Source organism: Pyrus communis, chromosome 8 (assembly GCF_963583255.1).
Source record: "Pyrus communis chromosome 8, drPyrComm1.1, whole genome shotgun sequence".
Taxonomy (NCBI): domain Eukaryota; kingdom Viridiplantae; phylum Streptophyta; class Magnoliopsida; order Rosales; family Rosaceae; genus Pyrus; species Pyrus communis.
In genome coordinates this window covers 11490950-11515555 of record NC_084810.1, presented here as the reverse complement: position 1 = coordinate 11515555, position 24606 = coordinate 11490950, and the positions used below count along the sequence as shown (strand labels likewise).

At 42.8% G+C, this 24606-nt stretch overlaps 3 protein-coding genes and 1 pseudogene across 3 annotated transcripts; 1 reads left to right on the top strand and 3 right to left on the bottom strand.

Moving 5' to 3' along the window:
• Positions 1-266: 266 nt before the first annotated feature.
• LOC137742956 (uncharacterized) lies at positions 267-686 on the bottom strand. The gene has a single exon (XM_068482889.1). The coding sequence runs from the start codon at positions 684-686 to the stop codon at positions 267-269; it is 420 nt and encodes a 139-aa protein (XP_068338990.1).
• A 2033-nt stretch (positions 687-2719) lies between these two features.
• On the bottom strand, positions 2720-3124 carry LOC137742955 (uncharacterized). The gene has a single exon (XM_068482888.1). The coding sequence runs from the start codon at positions 3122-3124 to the stop codon at positions 2720-2722; it is 405 nt and encodes a 134-aa protein (XP_068338989.1).
• Positions 3125-7043: 3919 nt separating this feature from the next.
• Positions 7044-18667, bottom strand: LOC137743299 (RNA-binding protein Y14-like). Its single transcript, XM_068483164.1, has 4 exons — positions 18297-18667; positions 16486-16622; positions 7531-7679; positions 7044-7399 (listed from the first exon to the last, which is right to left on the bottom strand). The coding sequence occupies exons 1-4, from the start codon at positions 18571-18573 to the stop codon at positions 7354-7356; spliced, it is 609 nt and encodes a 202-aa protein (XP_068339265.1). The 5' UTR covers positions 18574-18667; the 3' UTR covers positions 7044-7353.
• A 2903-nt stretch (positions 18668-21570) lies between these two features.
• LOC137742954 (probable carboxylesterase 18) lies at positions 21571-22685 on the top strand (annotated as a pseudogene).
• Positions 22686-24606: the final 1921 nt, after the last annotated feature.

Genomic DNA, 24606 nt, shown 5'->3' with positions numbered 1-24606 from the left:
TGCGCGCATCCTTGACATTGCTTGGCAGTGTCTTATCAATGAAGAAGGTTAAGTATGAGGACTTCTAATAATTAGTGATGGAAACTACAAATGCCTTTCTTATGAAAAGCGTTCTGGTACACTTTGGACATTCAGCTTGGATGCATGTGGCTTGTTGCTTCATCTCTAACCAGTAATACCCTTTTCTTTGTAGTCGGTGATAGAGACTTATTACTTGGTCGACTCTGCATGTGGCTTCATAGATTTCGTGCAATCGCTTTTGTGCTTCATCCGGATGGGTGCTTGTAGAGTGTCACAACAACATTGATGTAATCCTTAGGGTATTTGATACTGAGCTCTTCGCTTGGGTTGGAAAATTCCCTTTTGACAACTTTCCTCCAATCGTCATCCTCTGACGTTTCCTCCAGAAAGACTGCATCAATGGCTTGGGCCTTCCTTCTGATCACAACAATGTTGAGTTGTTCTTCGATGAAGGTAAGCTTAGAGCCAAGTGTGGCTAGGGCATCCGCATATCTGTTGGTTGTGCCGGGAATATGTTCCAACAACACTTGCTTGAAGCTTGCCATGAGTTTCTCGGCTATAATACGATATGGTGCCAAGGTTATTTCCTTCATTGTGAAGCTTCCCTGGACCTCGTTGAGGACTAAATTCGAGTCCTTTACGACTCGTATCTTACCTGCGCCCATTTACCTATCTATGGAAAGGCCCATGATGAAAGCTTCATACTCAGCTACGTTGTTTGTGCATGGAAATATTAGCTTGAAGGATAGGGCAGTAGCTTGGCCTTCTAGATTGATAAGTACAATGCCAGCTTGTCCTGTGGCTATGGAAAAACCATCTAAATGCATGACCTATGACTCTTCTTCCATAGCGGTGGTAGCTATCTCTGGCAGTGCACCAAGGACTTCCTTGGAAATAATGGTCTCTCATTCTTTGGGAAACAATGCTAGCATGTATGTCACAGCTTGGCCTTTGATAGCCTTAAACGTCATATATATGATATCGAATTCAGAAAGTTTGAGCAACCAACAAGCCAAACGACCAGATAATATAGGTCTAGTGAACAAGTACCTTACGAAGTCAGACTTTGCCATAAGGTGCAACTTGTGGGCTAGGAAATAGTGGTGCAATCGATGTGATGCATAGACGAGAGCTAGACAAATGAGTTCTGTCTTCTCATAGCGAGTTTCGGCGCTTCTTAGTTGTCTGCTGACATAGTAGATTAATGCTTCTTCCCCGACTGAACTGTCTTGGGCAAGCAGAGCTCTTACAATAGTGCTTGTTGCGGCTAAGTAGAGCTTGAGCGGAATGCCTGAAACTAGTGCCTTCATGGTACGAAGGTTGGTGACTAGCTGCTGGACTCGTTAATAGGCTTATGTGCATTCCTCGTTCCACATGAATTCTTTCCCTTTCATAAGCAGTATGGCGAAGGCTCTTGTTGTTGCTGCTAATCCTGGATGAAGTGCCGAATGTAGGACAGTTTCCTCATTAAACTTTTCAGCTTATTTGTGTTTGTCGGTGGCATGAGGGTTTATATGGTGCGCGCCTTGTTGAGATCTACATTGATGCTGCGCTGATGTACTAAGAAGCCCAGGAACTTGCCCGGAAACACCGAAGGTGCATATCTTGGGGTTCATCTTTAACCTATATGCTCGGCATCTCCTAAGCACTTTCCTTAGCACTTCCCAATGCCCTTCCTTAGTTTTGGATTTCACAACGAGGTCGTCCATATAGTTTTCCATTTCCTTCCTCATCATGTCATAAAAAAAGTTGCCATCATTACTCGCTGATTAGTGGCACCGGCGTTTTTGAGTCCAAATGGCATAGCTGTGTAGTAAAAGTTTCCAAATAGCGTGTGGAAAACCGTCTTCTCATCATCTTTGGTAGACATCCTTGATTTAGTTGTATCCACTGAAGCCGTCCTTGAATGACATAAAGCCTTGCCTTGAGGTTGAATCGATCTTGAGGTTTATGTTAGGCAATGGAAACTCGTCCTTTGGGCATGCTGCATTGAGATCTTGGTAATTGATGCATATCCAGATTTGGACAGTGTTATTCTTCTTTACTGGGACAATGTTTGCTAGCCAAAAAGGGTGCTTGATAGGCTTGATAAATCTGGCCGCCAGGAGCTTTTCTACCTCGACTTTGATTTTAGCCTCTATTTTCTGGTGGAAATTCCTCCAAAGCAATGACATCCTTGAACTCATTTTACAAGCTAACTAGTTTTTTCTTTTCCTCAACAGTTAAGGAAACACTAGGTTTATCTCTTCAAGCTTTTCCACCACTGTAATGGATCCATCCTGTATGCATTTTGGCGCATGCATGATTTTTTGGTGGGATTCGTCATTTGTAGCAGGTGCAAACATGTCTTTGGTTTCCTTAAGGGCGCTATTTACTTGGCGTGCAGTGCCTTCATACTCGGGGGTTTCCCACACAATGTGGCCATGCCCCCAACCCGTTATAACCAGTAAACGATATGGCCGTCGGGAAGCATGACCTTGGAGCATTGAGGTAAAGTGTAGGCAAGGATATTAGTCTTTGGCTGTATGTGTTTTCCTCTTTCCACTGTGGCTATGAATTCTCGGTCACTGAGATCTCGAACTTCTTCCCAATAGGGTAAAGGTACCCCTAAGACCTGTGATATCCCACTTCTGGCATTTGAGAAATCATTATAGAACTTGGCATCAGAATAGTGAACTTCGTCTAGGTTGAATGGCATCTAGTTTCCTGGGATGTGAATAGGCCTCAGACCAATCCTTCCCTTAACGCACTGGTGGTAGGTGGAGACCTCGAGTCTGTGCTTGTTTATCCATGGCTTTCCGAGCAGAGCGTGGTAAGTCACGTTGATGTCCATCACATAAAACTTAGTAAACGATCTGATAGGGCCAATCTTCAAGTCGATCTCAATGGATCTAATAGTTTTCTTACTACTGTTCCCAAACCCATTAATAGAGATTTGAGACCCTACCACTTTTGACGTTGGGACGCCTGCTGCAATGAGCACTACCAATGGCAAAATGTTGACGGATGACCCAGTTTCAACCAAAGCTCGCCTGATGAAGATGTCATTAATCTGCTCTTCCAAGTACACTGGCCTTCGATGGTCAGGGATAGCCACTTCCATATCTTCGTCAGTGAAGATAATGGCGTTGTTCTCAAGGAAAGCCTTATGCTGCTAGGTAGTATAGCATTGAGGGTCATAGTCCTTGGAAACATGCATGAGAGCTTCAGCAGCAGCAATCCTTGCTTCCGGGCCATATTCGAGCTGGTAGAAGAGAGATTTGAACTTCGGGTTTTCCTAAAGGACCTGCGTTGTAGTGGGCCCTTGCCTTTAGGAAAGGTAATGCTCAACTGCGTCGGCTTACATGTTGGGAAAGCTGTACAAAGTCACAGCCGTCATTTCTTGGTTGAACAGTTTCTCCTCCGAGGTTTCCTCATTGTATTCTTCAAGCATATTGATGGTGAAGGTCTCGTCACTTAGGCTTGGGGTAAAATCCATGAGATTTGCATCCTCATCTCCCCATCCCTCAACTTGAGGCCATGGAGTATTATAGCTCTGCGGTTTGGAGTATTTGCATTAGTAAGCTTTCTCCATATGCCCGAAAGGTTCCTAAATGGCTTCCGATGGCTTGGTGTAGTTGTTCCACAGATGGTAGTCATCGTCATCTCTAGAGCATGTAATGGCAGCTGCTACCTCATTCCCTTAATGTTCCGGTAGAGGGTCAATGTCTATGGCTTGCGTCTTACATGGCAGCTCTAGTATCCCTTTGAGGTTTTTGCATGAAGAATTTTTCGCAAAGTTTTACATACAGTAGAGGGATGTCCCACATGCTAATGGTAGTGACAATACCTGCAATCCTTTCTATCTTCCCTAGAAGGGTTTTGTACGGCTGGAGCAGCTTGATGGCCCGATCTGCGAGCATGGTATCAAGGATGGCTTGGAATTCCTCATCGTTGTACGCTAGTGGAGGATATGTTTCCCTATCGCTCTCATTTTCCTTTTTTTTTGTGGGTTGTAGTTGGATTTGTCATCCACGGCTAGGGTATAATAAGCTTCATTTTTGTCAAATTTTTAGGATCTCCTTGTGAAAGGCTTGACTGACAAGCTGGTCTTCTTCACTGCTTCTAAGAGCCTCGAGAATTGGCTGATACCAATGTTCTCCAAGTACACCATTTAGTCAGCTACAATGTTGCTGATGCAAATCTCCACAAGAACTTCCTCATTCTTCTCGTCATAGCAGTCAAGGGTGAGGCCTTGGAAACATTTAGCAAAAGTCACCATATCTTCCTTGTGCTTTTGCTGCGTGTTGTTAAGCTGAGTCGTTGTGACTTTTTCTTCATGCTAGATGTATTTTTTATAAAACTTGTCTACCAACTCTTACCAGGTCCTGATGAAACCTGGTGTAAGGGTGATGTACCAAGTATAGGCATGATCAGTTAGGCTTTTTTAGAACTCCTTGAGACGGAGGTTGCTGTCGTCGGCATGAAGACCCAAAGCGTCTATGAAACGGATTATATGTTCCTTATGGCTACCCTTCCTCCCATTAAAGAAAACAAGGTTGAGAGTCTAGTATCCCTTAAGATACGGCATATGGAGAATGCTGGTTGAATATAGTGGCTTAGGAACATATTTCCAGTCCTCCGAACTCCTGTGCAGCTCTTTTTCAAGCATGGCTATGATGTCTTCCTGAGTGACAAAGGATGGTGTTTTCTCAGGACCCTTGCCAGCAGCAACAGCTGACTCATCTTGAGAAGAATTTTTCCTAGGCATGCAGTCCTTGTCACTAGCTTTCTCGCTTGGCTTTGAGATTGAGTTTTTCAACTCCTTCACAGACGTAGCAATTCCTTTTTGGGCTTCACCGAAGGCATGAATGGCTGCAATAATGTCAAGCATGTCATATTCGTCTAGGTTTTCCTGGCTTTCCTGGCGTTGGCCTTCACATTGAGACTTGCCGAGTCGGGAAATAGCCTCACCTACGTCTGAGGCGTTGCCATTCCTGGTAGCATGTCTTTTGGATCTTGGAGCCATTGAATCAAGATTGCGACCTATCCCATGCAGAGTCGCCAATTTATGTTGGAGGACTTTTAGGTCGAAGTGGACTTAGGCTTTGAGAACGTTCTTTTGTCTCCCTTGGTACGAATTTGTAACAAGCCCCGGGATCTCTCGAAAGAGTTAGCTTGTCTTAAGAAATACCCCGGTAACATCAATGACTCAAAGATAGCATGACTGATCAAGATAATGACTTGCTTAAGTGAAGCGTGGTGTGGAAGCTATAAGATTATCAGTTTACATGAGAGAGAAAGGATTGCATGGCTGCATGGCATTCTTTGCTAGATGATTTGGGCTTTCCTGAGGTGATAATAAGGCTTTTCATGGTTGAGATGCTTAATGGAAAGCTATGGAAATTACTAAGGTTGCACGGATGATGATGCTTGAGGCATGAAGTATGCTTCTAGGCTAATTGGAACTTTCTGAACTTATTTCCTGGGTGGTTCTCTCTCACTGCGTTTCTCCTTTCTCTTTCTCTATTACTCTACATGTTCCTCCAATCCCCTCTAATGGCTTTTCTCCCTCGTTTTGTAGATGGAGGGTTCTTTTCTAGGCTTAAATGGAATCTCCCTTTGTAGCTTGGTCTTCCCCTCCTTTCTCTTTAGCCCTCTTATTATTCCTATTTTGGTGTAAGATAGTTGCACTGTTGAGAACTACAATTTGTTTCTTTCTGAGACACGGCTTTCCTAGGGCGGCCTTCCATAGGCACAACTTCTGATAGCGTGCCTCATGGCTTTCGTTCGTTGGTTGTCTGTGTAGGCTAGGAAGGGAAGGTCAGCATTAAATGCCTGACTTACTAGGCTTAACATGCATTTAATACAAGAATCTAGTTCAGTCCTAACTAAGGGAGTTGGCTTGTTAGAGAAATGAGTAAACTAGGCTAATTCTTTCTCAATAATGCCTGCGTGAGATACAAAGGGTATGGGCTTGGATCTTTGGGCCCCTAAGCAACCCAAAGTCTTCCATGACCCCGATTCCACGTAAGCCCGATAACCTTTTGTAACCATCCACTTCACGATCCACTTGACGAACCCTGAATACGTGACTTGGGCTTAAGCATGGATAGTGACTAAGGAAGTAGGCATGAGCATGGCGTGAATGTCCGGCTTAATCATCATGGCATGGCACGTTGGTAAATATATTCCTCGTTGATTCCGTGCCTTGGCATGTGTTTGGGCTTGAATGTAGGCTTTGCATGACAATTGGGCCTTGAGACTTGGTCGAATTGGTATGTGACATTTTTGGGCCCCAACATAAGCGAAGAGGAATACCACCAAAATGTAGTATTGAGTGGCAAAAGCTCTCAACGGTTCCATGAGATTATTTGATGTTTGGAGATTAATTATTGTATGAGCTCTCACTTCTAAGCGAAGAGGAATACCACCAAACCGTAGTACTTAATGACAAAAGCTCTCAACAATTCCATGAGATTTTTTGATGTTTGGAGATTAATAATGTATGAGCTGAAAGAATGTTCAACATAGGGTTATGGCCTTGGTTCAGTTCACATGCGACTCTTTTAAGAGGCAAAAGCTTCTACTCGTGGTCGGGATAAGGGATATGCACTCCCAACATAGATCCTCCTCCACTTCCATGACTCTGACTGACTCCTACAAGAATTTCCTCAAGTGCATTTACCTACTTCCAACTCCATCCTTCAGGGAATACCGTGGATGCTCTCTCTCGAACCAAATACTCCTACAAGAATTTCCTCAATTACATTTACCTCCTTCCAATTCCATCCTTCAGGGAATACCGTGGATGCTCTCTCTCGAACCAAATCAAGATGGCCGAGCTAAAGTATCACTACTATATTGATCTTCCACCCATGAACCTCAACACGACATTTAGCTACGACCGCCGGATTTGGTGGCTGCTCCTAATTGCAGCAATGATGTTTGATTCAACCCGACTAGACGGACGTTATCATATATATTCATCACTGCATAAAAAATGTAACGTTCTACCGATATACAAGTTTCGGTAGAAAAAGAAACAAGAAACAAAAAACTTGATAGATGAAAGAAGGTTAAACTACACTGAAGTTACAAAATTCACGGTCTTAGCAAGCAGCTTCAAAGTCGAATAAAAAGTAAATCACACCAAAGAAACATCCACATGTTAACAAACACAAATCTCTGAACCGGGAAATCATCACTTGAAACCACGGTAGGAAAGAAGTGGGGGTCATAAAACAGGTGAATTGTACACACCACCTCGAAGCTCCAATAACTAGAGGTTTTAAATATCCTACCCCCTGTATGAAATCAGTGTCCCCTCATGATATAAATGCGCACGCCACATTAGTATCTCCTCCTAGGACTCCTTGAGCGACGTTCTCTTAGTGGTCTGCAAAAAATGAAAATGTTAACACAAGATGTTTGAAGAAACACATGCCTGAAAGTTAGTTGTAAAGGTATTGAGCATTATTATAAAGGTCCCTATACGAAAATTTCACAAGCTTTGGAGTAAAGTAAAACCTTGAGTTCTTCCTGGATCCATCAAGGAAGGATCCATTGCTGAAGGCCCAATCAACAGTTAAAACTTGTGTAAGTAATGTCTCTCCATTCATTTTGTCGATCGCAGTTTTTGCCTCTTTAAAACTTTCATATTCAATCAGTGCATATCCCTGATACAAAAAATAATTCACATTTACGTCACTAAAGAACTATTATTTAACTTCTGAATAAGAAACCGGTCAAAACACCGTCCAGAAGCCTTCTAATCATCCATATTGTCTTATGAATTTAATGGCGCATCACCAAAAACAAAAGCAAGAAATAAGTCCATTAGAATGTCAAATAGCATTTTTGCCATCCTATATTATTGCATAAATACAATACTTATTTTTCTAAAATAGGACAACAAAGACTACACTTCATAAGGAACTTTAGACTTGAGCAATATACTGATTTGGTGGTTCAAAAGCTTAATGCGAGATGCAAAAATACTGTGGCTCAAGAAAGATGACTGCTAAGCATTTTGATACAAAAAATCCATATTATTGCTTTTACTAGAACAATATTATCACAGATGTACATATGCATTTAACATCCTTGCAAGCAGTTTCAGCACTTTAATATTTCCATTCCATAATAGATCATTTTTTTTTTATTGGGTCCACTAGGATGTAAGAACTCCCAGTTCAGTTGCTTACCAAAATAACAGAAGGTCCATTCTAAGCAACAGTTTTTATTCAAAATTTAAGTTGGACGGCCATTAGGCCAGCAATGCTTTATGGCACGGAATGTTGAGCGGTGAAGCATCAACACATACATAAAATGAGTGTAGCAAAGATGAGAATGCTTCATTGAATGTGTGGGCACATGAGAAAGGATAAGATTACGAATGAGGATATCCAAGGTAAAGTAGGAGTAGCCGAAATTGAAGGAAAGATCAGAGAAAATTGGTTATGGTGGTTTGGACAAGTGAAACAAAGGCCTATAGATATTCCGGTTAAAAGATGTGATTACAAGACAGAAGTTTAGGGCCGAAGGAATAGAGGAAGACCTAAGACTTTGGAAGAGACTCTTAAGAAAAGACTTGGATTACTTGGATCTAACGGAAGACGTGACACAGAACTGTGTACAATGGAGTTCTAGGATTCATACAGCCAACCCCACTCAGTGGGATAAGGCTTTATTGTTGTTGTAGGCAAAAACCAACAGCCTCACGCCCTACTTCAACTTTGTACCATCAAAGCACCTGATTAATGTAACAAAAGGTACTGATCTCACAGGGAAATAAGACCACCATTTCAGATTTGGAGCCTTAAGGTTCCAGTTAAAATAAATAAATAAGAAGATTTGCCAGGTAATACAGGGAATACAAAGTTTCCAGTAATCATTATAAGCCTAAAAAGATTATGTAGTCCAGACTTGGGTTAAAATACTGGCCAATATACCAAGTAAAGAGAGTAAGAACAGGATAATCAAGGTTCAGAAGTGATCTACGTAGGTGAGGTGGTTTCTAGAGTATGTTCTAGGAACCACGTAACAATGATAAAATGAATTGGCCACGAGAGACTCCAAAATGCGGGCTACTGTTACGAAATAGAAAAGGCAACTTTCTGATTTCCTCTTTACCGTTTTCTTATTTGAGAAGAGCATGCACGTTTCTGAATTCCCTTTTTAAGCAGTCAGAATAGGTCAAAAGCCATTTGGCCTTCACTTCTTAGAGTTAAAAAACCATCTTAACATCTGGCCTTCACTTCCTTATGCACTGTCACATCCCGCATTCCCTCGCAGTGATATTGTCCGCTTTGGCATTCTCGACCGTGGTGGAACCCGGCGCACCGGTCCGACCCCACAACGAGCTACCGCACGGTTTTGTTCTTGTGGACCACAGTCCACAAAAGGCCTCACTGGGTATCAGAGTACGCAGCTGATATTGTCCGCTTTAACTATCTCCCGCTGTAGTGGAACCCGGCGCACCGGTCCGACCCTACAGGGGAGCTTCGTCTCACGGGTTTGTCTTCCTCTGGACTATGTCACAGCAGGAAGGGCCTCACTGGAAGGTACATGTGGGCATGGACATATAAGGTCCAGGCTCAACCCTCAAGTCGTCGATGTGGGATCTTACAATCCACCCCCCTTAGGGAGCCCGACGTTCTCGTCGGTACACCGCGCGAGCCTGAGTCTGGCTCTGATACCAAATTGTCACACCCCGCCTTCCCTCGCAGTGATATTGTCCGCTTTGGCATTCTCGACCGTGGTGGAATCCGGCGCACCGGTCCGACCCCACAACGAGCTACCGCACGGTTTTGTTCTTGTGGACCGCAGTCCACAAAAGGCCTCACTGAAAGGTACATGTGGGCATGGACATATAAGGCCCAGGCTCAACCCTCAAGTCGTCGATGTGGGATCTTACAATCCACCCCCCTTAGGGAGCCCGACGTCCTCGTCGGCACACCGCGCGAGCCTGAGTCTGGCTCTGATACCAAATTGTCATATCCCGCCTTCCCTCGTAGTGATATTGTCCGCTTTGGCATTCTTGATCGTGGTGGAACCCGGCGCACAGGTACGACCCCACAACGAGCTACCGCACGGTTTTGTTCTTGTGGACTGCAGTCCACAAAAGGCCTCACTGAAAGGTACATGTGGGCATGGACATATAAGGCCCAGGCTCAACCCTCAAGTCGTCGATGTGGGATCTTACAATCCACCCCCCTTAGGGAGCCCGACATCCTCGTCAGCACATCGCGCGAGCCTGAGTCTGGCTCTGATACCAAATTGTCACATCCCGCCTTCCCTCGCAGTGATATTGTCCCGGGGCATAGGGAACAACATCACCCTGATAGTGATAGGCACCACCTCTACTTGCTTGACCATAATTACTCGGACCTTGTATCTGTTGAATAGGTACAGGTGGTGGCATAAAGGTCTGCTGCGGCTTCTGCTGCTGACCCTGGGGACAATTCACAGCTCTATGTCCTACCTGCCCACACGTGAAACAACCACCACTGCTATGCCTGCACTCGCCGAAATGTCGGTTATTACATCTACGGCAAAATGGGACTCGGCTTCGGCCACCATCACCTTGTCTCTGGCCTCGAGCGCCTCCATAAAACCTACCTCCTCGTCCCTGTCCAGAGGTACTGAAACCACCACTAGACGAACTCGAACTAGTACCACCCCTCTTGAAGTTCTGAGTCTGGCGAGGCCCAAGCGACATTTGACTTTTTCCTTTGTCATCTTTCTTTTCATCACTGTCACTCGACATATTCTCTGAGTCCTCAATCCTCAATAGTATCTCGTAAAAATCCTGGTAGGACTCACAGTGAGTAGTAGTCGCCATAGAACGCCATCTCTTCCTAGTGCCTAAGCGGAAACGACGAAGCATCTCCGCCGGATTACCAGCGACGTCAGGATAGTAACGAGACAGATCAGTGAACTTACGATAATACTCGTTAGCCGTCATCTTTCGCTGTTTCAACTCGGTGAATTCCTGTTTCTTACGATCAATGTACTCAGGGGGCACAAACCTCCTCTGAAACACATCCTTGAAAACATTCCAATCAGTCCTCTGAGCTGGCGTCAACCTACGAAGCTCCTGCTCCCACCAGGCTGCAGACTCCATCTCCAGAAACCATGAGGTTGTCTCGACCCACCTCTCCATAGGAAGGTTCCCCTGATTGTGCAACACACTCTCTTTCTCTCCCGGGATTCCCTCACTCTCTGTCTGTTCTCTGTCTTTGTCTCTCTCTCTCTCTCCCCGAGTTCTTCCTCTTCTTTCTTCAACATACGGACAACACACACATATACTCAAACCTTCACAAATCAAGAAACCAATTACACCATTGAACTCGTGAGGTTGTGAGGAGCATGTTCGACATCTTACTTTGGTGTTGAAGAGGTTGAGGGAACACCAATTGTATGCTAAGTTTAACAAGTGCCAGTTCTGGTTAGATCAAGTTGCGTTTTTGGGGCACATCATTTCTGCTCAAGGTATTCTGGTTGACCCTCAGAAGGTTGCAGCTGTGGAGAGTTGGGAGCAACCACGAACCATCACCGAAGTGAGAAGTTTCCTTGGTTTGGCAGGGTATTATCGGAGATTCGTTAAGGATTTTTCGGTGATTACTTTGCCATTAACGAGGTTAACAAGGAAAAATGTTAAATTTGAGTGGGATGATAAGTGTGAGCAGAGTTTCCAGCAGTTGAAGCATTGTCTCACTCATGCACCTGTTTTGGCACTCCCGGACGATAGTGGTGATTTCGAGGTTTATAGTGATGCTTCCTTGAATGGTCTGGGATGTGTATTGATGCAGCATGGTAGGGTGATTGCTTATGCTTCGCGGCAGTTGAAACCCCATGAGATGAATTACCCTACACATGATTTGGAGTTGGCTGCTATCATCTTTGCGTTGAAGTTGTGGAGACATTATCTTTACGGAGAGAAGTGTAGGATCTTCACAGATCACAAAAGTCTTCAGTATCTCTTTACTCAGAAGGAACTTAATCTTCGTCAACGAAGGCGCAGAGCGATGGTTGGAACACATACAAAAGACTTTCCGTGTGTTGCACAATCAGGGGAACCTTCCTATGGAGAGGTGGGTCGAGACAACCTCATGGTTTCTGGAGATGGAGTCTGCAGCCTGGTGGGAGCAGGAGCTTCGTAGGTTGACGCCAGCTCAGAGGACTGATTGGAATGTTTTCAAGGATGTGTTTCAGAGGAGGTTTGTGCCCCCTGAGTACATTGATCGTAAGAAACAGGAATTCACCGAGTTGAAACAGCGAAAGATGACGGCTAACGAGTATTATCGTAAGTTCACTGATCTGTCTCGTTACTATCCTGACGTCGCTGGTAATCCGGCGGAGATGCTTCGTCGTTTCCGCTTAGGCACTAGGAAGAGATGGCGTTCTATGGCGACTACTACTCACTGTGAGTCCTACCAGGATTTTTACGAGATACTATTGAGGATTGAGGACTCAGAGAATATGTCGAGTGACAGTGATGAAAAGAAAGATGACAAAGGAAAAAGTCAAATGTCGCTTGGGCCTCGCCAGACTCAGAACTTCAAGAGGGGTGGTACTAGTTCGAGTTCGTCTAGTGGTGGTTTCAGTACCTCTGGACAGGGACGAGGAGGTAGGTTTTATGGAGGCGCTCGAGGCCAGAGACAAGGTGATGGTGGCCGAAGCCGAGTCCCATTTTGTCGTAGATGTAATAACCGACATTTCGGCGAGTGCAGGCATAGCAGCGGTGGTTGTTTCACGTGTGGGCAGGTAGGACATAGAGCTGTGAATTGTCCCCAGGGTCAGCAGCAGAAGCCGCAGCAGACCTTTATGCCACCACCTGTACCTATTCAACAGATACAAGGTCCGAGTAATTATGGTCAAACAAGTAGAGGTGGTGCCTATCACTATCAGGGTGATGCTGTTCCCTATGCCCCAGGACAATATCACTGCGAGGGAAGGCGGGATGTGACAATTTGGTATCAGAGTCAGACTCAGGCTCGCGCGGTGTGCCGACGAGGACGTCGGGCTCCCTAAGGGGGGTGGATTGTAAGATCCCACATCGACGACTTGAGGGTTGAGCCTGGGCCTTATATGTCCATGCCCACATGTACCTTTCAGTGAGGCCTTTTGTGGACTGCGGTCCACAAGAACAAAACCGTGCGGTAGCTCGTTGTGGGGTCGGACCGGTGCGCCGGGTTCCACCACGGTCGAGAATGCCAAAGCGGATAATATCACTGCGAGGGAAGGCGGGATGTGACAATTTGGTATCAGAGCCAGACTCAGGCTCGCGCGGTGTGCAGACGAGGACGTCGGGCTCCCTAAGGGGGGTGGATTGTAAGATCCCACATCGACGACTTGAGGATTGAGCCTGGGCCTTATATGTCCATGCCCACATGTACCTTTCAGTGAGGCCTTTTGTGGACTGCGGTCCACAAGAACAAAACCGTGCGGTAGCTCGTTGTGGGGTCGGACCGGTGCGTCGGGTTCCACCACGGTCGAGAATGCCAAAGCGGACAATATCACTGCAAGGGAAGGCGGGATGTGACAGTTTGGTATCAGAGCCTAGGTTTGGCAGTCCTGTGTCTTTGTGAGTATTCTAATAGTTGGTGTCTTCTGTCAGAATTATGCTGCCTCGTCGGGAACCACGGTCGAGAATGCCAAAGCGGACAATATCACTACGAGGGAAGGCGGGATGTGACAATTATTGTAAGATCCCACATCGACGACTTGAGGGTTGAGCCTGGGCCTTATATGTCCATGTCCACATGTACCTTTCAGTGAGGCCTTTTGTGGATTGCGGTCCACAAGAACAAAACCGTGCGGTAGCTCGTTGTGGGGTCGGACCGGTGCGCCGGGTTCCACCACGGTCGAGAATGCCAAAGCGGACAATATCACTGCGAGGGAAGGCGGGATGTGACAATTTGGTATAATAGCCAGACTCAGGCTCGCGCGGTGTGCCGACGAGGACGTCGGGCTCCCTAAGGGGGGTGGATTGTAAGATCCCACATCGACGACTTGAGGGTTGAGCCTGGGCCTTATATGTCCATGCCCACATGTACCTTTCAGTGAGGCCTTTTGTGGACTGCGATCCACAAGAACAAAACCGAGCGGTAGCTCGTTGTGGGGTCGGACCGGTGCGCCGGGTTCCACCACGGTCGAGAATGCCAAAGCGGACAATATCACTGCGAGGGAAGGCGGGATGTGACAATTTGGTATCAGAGCCAGGTTCAGGCTCGCGCGGTGTGCCGACGAGGACGTCGGGCTCCCTAAGAGGGGTGGATTGTAAGATCGCACATCGACGACTTGAGGGTTGAGCCTGGACCTTATATGTCCATGCCCACATGTACCTTCCAGTGAGGCCCTTCCTGCTGTGACATAGTCCAGAGGAAGACAAACCCGTGAGACGAAGCTCCCCTGTAGGGTCGGACCGGTGCGCCGGGTTCCACTACAGCGGGAGATAGTTAAAGCGGACAATATCAGCTGCGTACTCTGATACCCAGTGAGGCCTTTTGTGGACTGTGGTCCACAAGAACAAAACCGTGCGGTAGCTCGTTGTGGGGTCGGACCGGTGCGCCGGGTTCCACCACGGTCGAGAATGCCAAAGCGGACAATATCACTGCGAGGGAAGGCGGGATGTGACAATTTGGTATCAGAGCCAGACTCAGGCTCGCACGGTGTGCCGACGAGGACGTCGGGCTCTCTAAGGGGGGTGGATTGTAAGATCCCACATCGACGACTTGAGGGTTGAGCCTGGGCCTTATATGTCCATGCCCACATGTACCTTTCAGTGAGGCCTTTTGTGGACTGCGGTCCACAAGAACAAAACCGAGCGGTAGCTCGTTGTGGGGTCGGACCGGTGCGCCGGGTTCCACCACGGTCGAGAATGCCAGGGAGGACAATATCAGCAGGGTGAGATTGCCACTAGTAGTGCAGGGTCTTCGAGACAGATGGGTCAGTCCAGTCAGGGGCGTGGAGCTCAAGGTCGTGGTGTTCAAGCGAGCAGAGGTCGCGGCGGACGACAGCAGGGTCAGGGGCGTATTCACAATATTTCCCTGCAGGATGCTCAGAACAACCCGGATCTAATTATGGGTACGTTAAACATTCTTGGTTATTTTGTTAGAGTCTTAATTGATTGTGGAGCTACACATTCCGTTATTTCTCATACATTTGCTCAAGTAACGTAACCTCGCCCCACACCTCTAGGGTACGATTTAGAGTTCGCTATGCCTAGAGGGGAGAGATGTGTTGTAGATTGTATGTACCCAGGATGTCCAGTGATAGTAGAGGGTGTTGTTATGCCCGCTGATCTTATCCCGTTAGATATTGTCGATTTTGATGTGCTTTTGGGCACGGATTGGTTGCATTTTTATCGTGCCAACATTGATTGTTACGGGAAAGTAGTTACGTTTCACCGTCCTGGACTACCTGAGGTTACCTTTGTGGGTGAGCAGAGTGGGGTGAGACACGGTGTTATTTCGGCTTTGCGAGCGAAGAAGTTGTTGTCTAAAGGTTGTCAGGGGTATCTAGCTCATGTGGTGTTAGATGAGACCGTTCCTAGCAGAATTGAGGATGTGAGAGTGGTCAGACACTTCCCTGATGTTTTTCCTGAGGATTTACCTGGTTTACCCCCAGATCGAGACGTGGATTTCACTATTGAGTTACTTCCAGGTACTAATCCTATTTCATTAACTCCTTATCGTATGGCTCCCGCTGAGTTAAGGGAATTGAAAGTTCAGTTACAGGAATTAGTGGATAAGGGGTTCATTCAGCCTAGTACTTCGCCTTGGGGCGCTCCAGTGTTGTTTGTGAAAAAGAAAGATGGGACTTTGAGGCTGTGTATCGACTACAGGCAATTAAATCGGGTGACGATTAAAAACCGTTATCCATTGCCTCGTATCGACGATTTGTTTAATCAGCTGAGAGGTGCTTGTGTATTTTCTAAGATAGACTTGAGGTCTGGGTACTATCAGCTGAAGATTAGTAGGGATGATGTTCCTAAGACGGCGTTCAGGACTCGTTACGGTCATTACGAGTTTCTGGTTATGCCATTTGGGTTGACGAATGCACCAGCAGCTTTTATGGATTTAATGAACCGGGTGTTTCAGCCTTACTTGGATAGATTTGTTATTGTCTTCATTGACGATATTCTGGTGTATTCTAAGTCCAATCATTTAATTAAAATGACTGGTAGTCCAACAGATTGTATTTTTTCTAAAATTCAATTCAAAATCTTCATGGTCTTCTGAAAATTCTGGTCACTTCTGCTGATTTTCGATTGATTAATATCCTAGAGTAAAAACATTTCCATCCTTGACTAGAAAATATCAAACAATTTCATCCATAACATTATTTTGTTCTATTCAGGTATTCTCCATATTCCACAACTGATCAATAAGTTTTTACAACAGTTTTTTCATTTTCCAATAATTTTAAAAAATGCACATCAAAATTTCATGTATTGTAATGGAAGTTCAATCATACCTTCACAAACCCAGTGCGGCGATCAAGATTTAAATGCAAATTCTTTATCTCCCCAAATTCACCAAATGCATCTTGTAGGTGGTCCTCTTGGGCCTCCTCATGTACCCCAGTGACCAGAATAATCCATCCCTCAACGGCTGTAGACATTTTCAAAATGAAAGGAAGAAACTGTCAGGGGATGCAAAGATAAACTATATGTAAGTAGGAAACATAATGTCCTTCCTATATGGCTACAAAAATATACAAAACTTTCTAATTTGAAAGAAAAGGTTCTGTGTAAACTGCACAAGAATATCATTCTTGACTGACCAGAATCAAAACAATCGGGATTTATTCTAAATAATTCAACTATTGAGGCCTGAGCATAACTGAAAGAAGCAATGGAAGGCAATAATAAGCAAATTAATAAAGTTCCTTCGTAGTTGAGATAAAGAATGAATTCTTGACTTGGTACACATTCAAGCAGCTTCTTTCAGTAGTTGAAATTATGAGCCACCAACCCAAAATATATGATATTAGCCACTAGAGGTCAAATGAAACAGATTAAAATTAAAGCTTAACGTTTAAATTTGAACTAGTAGAAAAATTGCAAAGAGGTAGAAAAGATAATGAACAGAACATGAGGCTATATACACACCTATAAGAAAAATAAAAAATAAAAGAAAACATGACTTCCAAATAACTAGGACCCTGTTATTGGTACAGAATACTGAAGCAGATGCTAGAGCTAGACTGCACATATGGTAGGCTATGCTTAACTAAAGAAGCCTAGCCCCATAGAAGTTCATATTAAGTCTCTAGAAAAGCAGTTCAAGATTGCCGGTAACAGAGAAAATAAAATTTAACCCCTCAGTGCAACCAAAAAGATCCTATGTTGCCAAAAAAGAAGGAAAGAACATGTAGTTTAAAAGTCATAAGCTTTCAAATGAAAACAAAATGGAAAATTGAATGACTTTTCTGCACCTTGGAGAAGGAGCTTCCCATATTCTTTGTATTATTTCTTTTTCATGAAAAACCTCTAGAAGAAAAAAAGATTTAAAATAATCTCACGCTCATCTCGTTCTTGCCAAAACATTGACCTTGCTGCCTGTTGTTGAACACTAAGTAGGGGGTACTATGAGATAAAACCATCTCCAAAATTCATGACCCATTAAAACAGCACTCTCATCCATTGCATAAAAAGCAGTTGAATACTGTGACACATGAAAAAAAGCAACCACGTGTTGTATAGATACATATGTGAATAACTGAAGTATATTCACACAAAATAATCTCTCAAGATATCTAAAGTTCAAACTCAAAAACAGAAATCCAAAGTTCAAACTCAAGAATGGAAATCCAAATTCCACTTTCAAGGGCAGAAATTTCCAAGAACTTAATTATATCTTATCACAAAACACACACACTACCACCCCACCCCCTCCCCCCAAAAAAACAAATAAAAAAAATAAAAAAAATACCCACAGAGATAGACCTATTTTCCCCAATGAATCCGGACAAACAACAGGGAAGAATCCTCAAGAGCAGAAATTTCCAAGAACTTAATCCTTTTGCATTAAATCTAAATTACAAACAAAAGAATCCTACAAATCCAATCAAGAACCTTTTCTATCAGGTAAAACTCCAAGAATCCTCAAACCCTAGCTACCAGTCAATTTAAAAATTGAAACTTTCCCCAAAACATACAATCCAAGCTACCAATCGAATCAGGAACCTATTTCTATCAAATAAAACTCCCAAGAATCCTAAAGTAATAGCTACCAATCAATAGAGGGGAGCGAGAGGGGGAGCGCGAGAGAGAGAGAGCTTACATCGTTGGGGTTCGAGGCCGTCAGAAGAGTTGAGAGAGTCGAAGTCGGAGGCAGCGAGGCGGCTGTTACGGTCGGCATTGAGATCTTCACGGAATCCGCGACCTTTGGTCTTCTTAGGGACGGCGGACGCCGCTCCAACGCCGGTGATAGCGGACTTGAGCTTGGGGAGTGGGGCCCTGGGGGAGGCGGAGGGCTCGGCGTCGACGGCTCCGTCCTCGTCCATGAGGTCGTCATCTTCGGGCTCGAAGTCCACCGTTTCTACGTCTCCGCTCGCCATAGCTGATGCTCTCACAGTCACAGCTCTCGATGGTCCTAGTTTTAGATGAGGAAGGAAAAAGGGCGCAAGGGTTCGGGAATTGGGACGATTGGGATTTATGGGTTTCGGCTTTTGGGCCTTTGGAGGGTCGATAGCCGTCTTGTCCTTTTCTTTTGGATGTGTTACATTTTTTTTACTTCTTACGTGTATCTTGTTAATTTCTATCATTTCATCGTCTTCAATTCATTGGATCCAACAGTTGAAAATTAAAAGAGTGTGTGAGAACCTTTCCTTTTTGGGTTTTTTTCTGTTTTTTTTTTGGGGGGAGGTAAATAACCGGGTGGACTGCCCAAAAAACTAGCTATCCATATCATAAACAATTGAGTTCTAATCCAATCATGAGGATTTTCAAAATAATGGTATCCAATTGGCAATGTCATATGCCTTCATGTTCTTCTCCTAGTAAACATGTACTAACTCGCATTTTGCTATGCATGTCATAAGTTGTCTGCATTAATCAATGATGTTTGCAAAATGATGAAAGCTCGTATCGGTCATATTATTAATTAAATTAACCACAAGAGCCGAATCCATTTCCACGTGTAATCTTGAAATGCTTTGTCAACTCCAAGTTTCAGTCCAAAATAAAGCCCTAAAATTTCAGCATCAACCACCTGACCTTTTGCCCATAGTGACAGAGAACCGACCAAGCAATCACCGTTCTTGTCTCTAAAAACTCTTCTTGCACCTATAATTCCAGTGGCATTGATCTGAGAACCGTCCGCATTAAGCTTCACCCTCTCTGCAGTAGGTGGATCCCAAGCCAGAGACACACTTGCATCTCAGGAACATTAGAGCATACACACTTATAGGCATCATACCATTCATTTGCAACCTTAAAGATAACACCTTTGGGATATTGCGGCCTTGCGAAGTTGTCTTCAAAGAGTTGTTTATTCCTCCATTTCCATATATCTCAACAAGTAGAAATAAAAGCATTGCTCCACCCAATTTGTTCAGACCATACTAACTTGGATTTCAAATTAGCCAACAACCAAGCTGTAGCATCAAGATTAAAGGAGAGTCGTACCGGTCTAGGCATTCCCATCAATTCCTAATTACTCCTTGCTCTTGGGCAGTCTCGAAGAATAAAGGACGAGAGAAATTCAGCCAGATTTCTCTTGGCCCTTTACTCATTCGTTAAAAGTTCCTTTGGAAATTAACCACATAAAAATTTTAATTTTTGGTGGGCAAGTCAACTTCCATATAAAATACCACGGAGAAGCAGGCCATTCATCGCCTTCAAAAGGAGCTCATAAGCTGTTTTGACACTAAAAAGGCCATTAGCAATTTGTCCCCATATTTGTTTATCCATGCCAACACCCAAAACACCAGCTGGATGACTGGCTATTATTTGCACTAGCTCTTCTGGAAGCTCATTCCTCAATTTGCTCATGCCCCACTATCTATCTTTATGTCATCTGCAACACAAGAGTTCATAGGCAAATCATTAACATTACCAACTTTGTTGATTAACGGCTCCCCACTAAGAACCCATGGATCCACCCAAAACTTTGTGTTTAGTCCGTTCCTATCCTCCAAAGCATACCCGTTCTTAGTAATTCAATACCACGCAACACACTCTTCTATGTATAACAAGTGGCGTGCTTAGTTGCTAGAGTGGGGTTAATTTTTAATTATGTGTTATAGGTTATAAATTTCGAGGTTCCCATCTTAACGAAACTTGCCTACACATGTTAATAATTACTATTAAATTCAAAAATATGTAATATCACAAATAAAAATATAAAATAAGAAATTGTTATCTACACTCCAAAGTTCTCATTTTATACTCCAACACATTTTGCTCTCCAACCTTTCTACATTAAAAAAAATACACTTGTGAGGATTGCAAACTGAGATTTTTGGATTGCCAATGACAGTTCCCATTAAATAAATTAAAATATTTTTCAAGAGTTGTTTGTAACAATGTTTTATATTTTTAAATTTAGGCTAAAAATCTCGTCAATATGGACAATTTTTTGTGAAGCCACAATGTTTCAAGCTTCTCAAGCATGTTTACACCTTCTTGGCATACTTTTGATATTAGAGACTAGTTGTGCCTTTTTCCATTGTTGCATCTTGAAAATTGGCATGCTACATTACTAATATAGTTCTTTGTATCCATACAACTCTCATTAAAGATAACCAAGTAAAAAAAATTATATTCTTTTGGACTGACTACAATACTTACATGCAATTGTTTTTTTAAGGATATTTACACGTATTTAATACAATCACCATCTGCCAGTCAAATATAATTCGTGGTGATTGTATTAATACATGTAAGTATGGTGGCCAAATCCTATTTTTTTAAACTATACTTATTAAGTAATAACCTCTTTATAGTAATAAAATGGTTATGTCCTAACATTATGACAGTATAGAGGTTTTACTATAGTACCTTTGAGAATTTTTCCACTATTGGGAGCCTACTTTCACACAAATTTTTTAGCCTCTCACGTATCTCTCTTTTAGATTAAACAATGATGCGTAGGAGAAGAAAAATGATAGGTGTTTATCATTTCTCTTTTCATATTTCTTTTCCACAAAAGTCACGTCCATGATTGATCACATTGTATTTGGTCCAAGATCAATATAACTAGTTTTTGGAAGGAAAAAAGATTAAAAGCTTTTTGTGACATCTAAGCCATCGCCAAATGAGATGTTGAAACTGTTACATAAATATATAACAGTAACAAATGACGTACCATTTACTCCAACCGAGATGTCAAATCTGATATGAAAGAGAAGGCCAAGTTAACATGGATAAATAGATGTTAAATTTGAAGCTGCCTTCAAATATGATTTTTGCTATGTCCAAAGGCATTCTACTTGTCTTATACCTTAAATGCTAGCATATTTAAGTATTATTTTATTTCTACTAATTAATAAAATACTCATTGTCAACCAAAATCCTATCAAATTATCAGTTTCACCCTCTAATTAAGACAGAACATGAATAAGAAATATGGGGCAGAAATGTAATTTCATACAAACAAATTTTGCTTTTTTTTTTTTCAAAGTCTCACAAACATATAATCCTAACATATCTCTAATTTAAAAAAAAAAAAAAAAAAAAAAAAAAAAAAAAAAATCTCTCACACATTTTGTGTGTGCCCATATGCTAGTTATTTTTAAACCAACGACAACCCAATTTTTATTATTTTTGTTTTAATAAAAAGCATAAATGAAACAATAAATTTGGCATATCGAATATAAGGAAAATATTGACAATATGTCAAATTGTCAAGTCAGCCATCAAATAGAAATTTGACGTTTTGAATTTGACATCTTCTTTGGAGATGCTCTAAATTTTGTAATTAAATTATATGAAAGTTGATGATTAGATTATTACTTAAATTTTAATTAACGTGATTATTTCTTATCGGTGACACATTATTTAGTTTGCAAATTTGGTCTACAAATTTAATCTGCTTGGTGTTACCTGTAGTCATCGACACCACTTGCCGCTCCAACGACACTATCAACCGCCATCTTATCAGCCTCTTCGACTTTAAAGCCTCGCATTCAAACAAACCTGACAACTCTATCAAAACCTCCGACGTAATGGTGGACCCTTCCCCTAACCTCTGGTTCCGCCTCTACATCCCTACCACCACCGACGTTGCCGCCAAACTACCACTCGTTATCTAGTGGATTCGTGTTCTTTTCTGCCAACTCACAACCCTACAATAACCTCTGCAAATGCCTCGCCACCGAACTCCTCGCAGTAGTCACCTCAGTCAACGACTGCCATGCGCCAGAGCATCGGTATCCCTCCCAGTACGAAGACGGCTTTAACGTCCTCAAATTCATTGACACAACAAGAATTGAAGGCCTTGATCTTAACAAGGTTGACGTCACCCAGTGTTTCCTCCCCAGAGACAGCGTTGGCGACAACCTGGCCCACCACGTGGCAATCAAAGCGAGTAACCATGGGTTTTGCTTTCGCCAGATGAGGGTGATGGGACTAATAGCTACAACCATTTTTTGGCGGGAAAGAAAGGACCAACCATAAATTCAAATCTCGTGAATGGTTTTTGTTTATGCCACTTAGTACTACGATCTAATGGTATTCTTCTATACTAGTAATTGACAGACCATAAATTCAAATCTCGTGAATGGAGAGTCTAAAATTAATTTATTCCTACACCCCTAGTGTCAATTTACCCCTTAGACTATTTTTCTTGCTACTTTATCCCTAAAATGAGCATGAAATATCCAAGTTACTCTCCTAACGTTATATCTAGTAGGAAAAACTATTTGTGCGACCAAATTTTGCACGACAAAGCAAAATCCATCGCGCAATGATGTTTTGCGCAACGACAAGAGATCCATCGTTGTGCAAGAGTGTTTACACGACAAGAAAAATGTGTTCGTCGCGCAAACCCAGTAAGAAAACCTCGGGTGTTTTTTTTTTGGGTGAAAAATAAATGTGCGACAAAGTCTTTGTCGCGCAAAGATTCTTCAGTTTTTTGGGGCAGAGCATTTGACGCATGGGAAATAGAGGAACACTTGTGCGATGAAGGCTTAGTCACACAAGTTGTTGTCAGTTTTGATCTAGACAAGTTAGTGCATGCGAATAAGAGGAATTTAGACTGTATTTAGTGCGGGTCTTTGCGCGACAAAGCCTTTGTCGTGCAAAGGCCCTAGCCTTCCTATAAATATGTGCTTTTGCTTTCCTTATTCTTCACAATTCTGTTCGTGTTGGGATGGAGGATAAAAACAAGGATCAAAGCATGGCCACCGCCGACCCAAATGATTTGAGGCAGCATTTTGAGTTCGCATATGCGATTGTTGTAGCCATGGGGAATAATTGTCCTACTGCTAAGTGGCATTCTTGGAAAGATATGCTCGAGAATGCGAAGAAGGCGGTGATGGATGAATTATTAGTAAGTACATTGTTGATGGATAAATAATTACTTTTGTGAAATTTGTTGTTATATGTTAGAATTAATTATTTGCATATATGTGTAACAGTGTAAGTATACTCTTGATGATGATACAAACGAACGGTTGATGAAGTTGATGGAGGATGCGTTAAAGGGAGGTTACCATTGGTGGCGTTATGAAGTCCAGTGGAATGGAGGACCATCAAAATAATAGTTTTAAATTTATGTTTTGTATGACAATATTTAAATTTAAGGGTTTTTTTTTTTTTTTTTTTTAATAAATTATGTATTTGGACTTAATTAGGTTTTAATTCCTATTTGGTTATTTAAATAATTGAATGGAATATAATATCAATTTATTTAAGGTATTAATTATTAATGTATTATGACACACCCCGAACCAGAAAGTCCACTTGGACTCCGGATCGAGTTGTGCTGGCCTACACCTAGAGGGTGACGAAGCCATAAAGTGTAGTGTAGTGGAAAAAGAATGTGAATAAATTTAAACCTATAAATGCCTAAACAAAAGAGTGCGTGGGTGAGCGGGATTGCACCCATTTCACACCTGATATTAAAGCATAAGAACAATATAGTAATTAGGGTGAGGGTTATACTACTAAAGATAACCATCTACTGAGATTTGCCAGAATCCTCGTTTACACGTGAGCACAACTACTAAACCTGGAGGGGCGAAAAACAAAGTTGGGTGGGTGAACAAAACAACGTTTTGTAAAGACCTTTATTTTCAAATATACTAACCCCTCGTTGTAAAATAAGCATAGTTTCCTTAAAACGTACTACGTAAGTATGTAAACAATAATACAATAGCATTATAACCAGAAATATGCCAAGTCATGATATATCAAATGCCACAGTAATAAAATCATGTGATAATCAAGTATAATCAATTGCTCATCAATTTATGCTAGCACACGAGTTGGAGTTGCATAATGCAACCTGTACGATAGGACTGAGTGTAATCAATACGCTCTAGTACTACGATCACGTGAAGACTGGCGCCGAGGTGTGGTCACATACGAGCTGGAATTGCCTAATGCAATATGTACGACAGGACTGACGCCTAACTTGGATCCAAGGT

What these genes read in the sequence shown, in the direction of transcription:
- LOC137742956 (XM_068482889.1), bottom strand. Translation starts at nt 686, where the DNA reads ATGGGCGCAGGTAAGATACGAGTCGTAAAGGACTCGAATTTAGTCCTC.
- LOC137742955 (XM_068482888.1), bottom strand. Translation starts at nt 3,124, where the DNA reads ATGGAAGTGGCTATCCCTGACCATCGAAGGCCAGTGTACTTGGAAGAG.
- LOC137743299 (XM_068483164.1), bottom strand. Translation starts at nt 18,573, where the DNA reads ATGGCGAGCGGAGACGTAGAAACGGTGGACTTCGAGCCCGAAGATGAC. An exon ending in CGGCCTCGAACCCCAACGAT is followed by an intron (nt 16,623 to 18,296) that starts GTAAGCTCTCTC and finishes AAATGTCTACAG; the next exon opens with CCGTTGAGGGATGGATTATT. An exon ending in GGATCCAGGAAGAACTCAAG is followed by an intron (nt 7,400 to 7,530) that starts GTTTTACTTTAC and finishes CATTTTTTGCAG; the next exon opens with ACCACTAAGAGAACGTCGCT.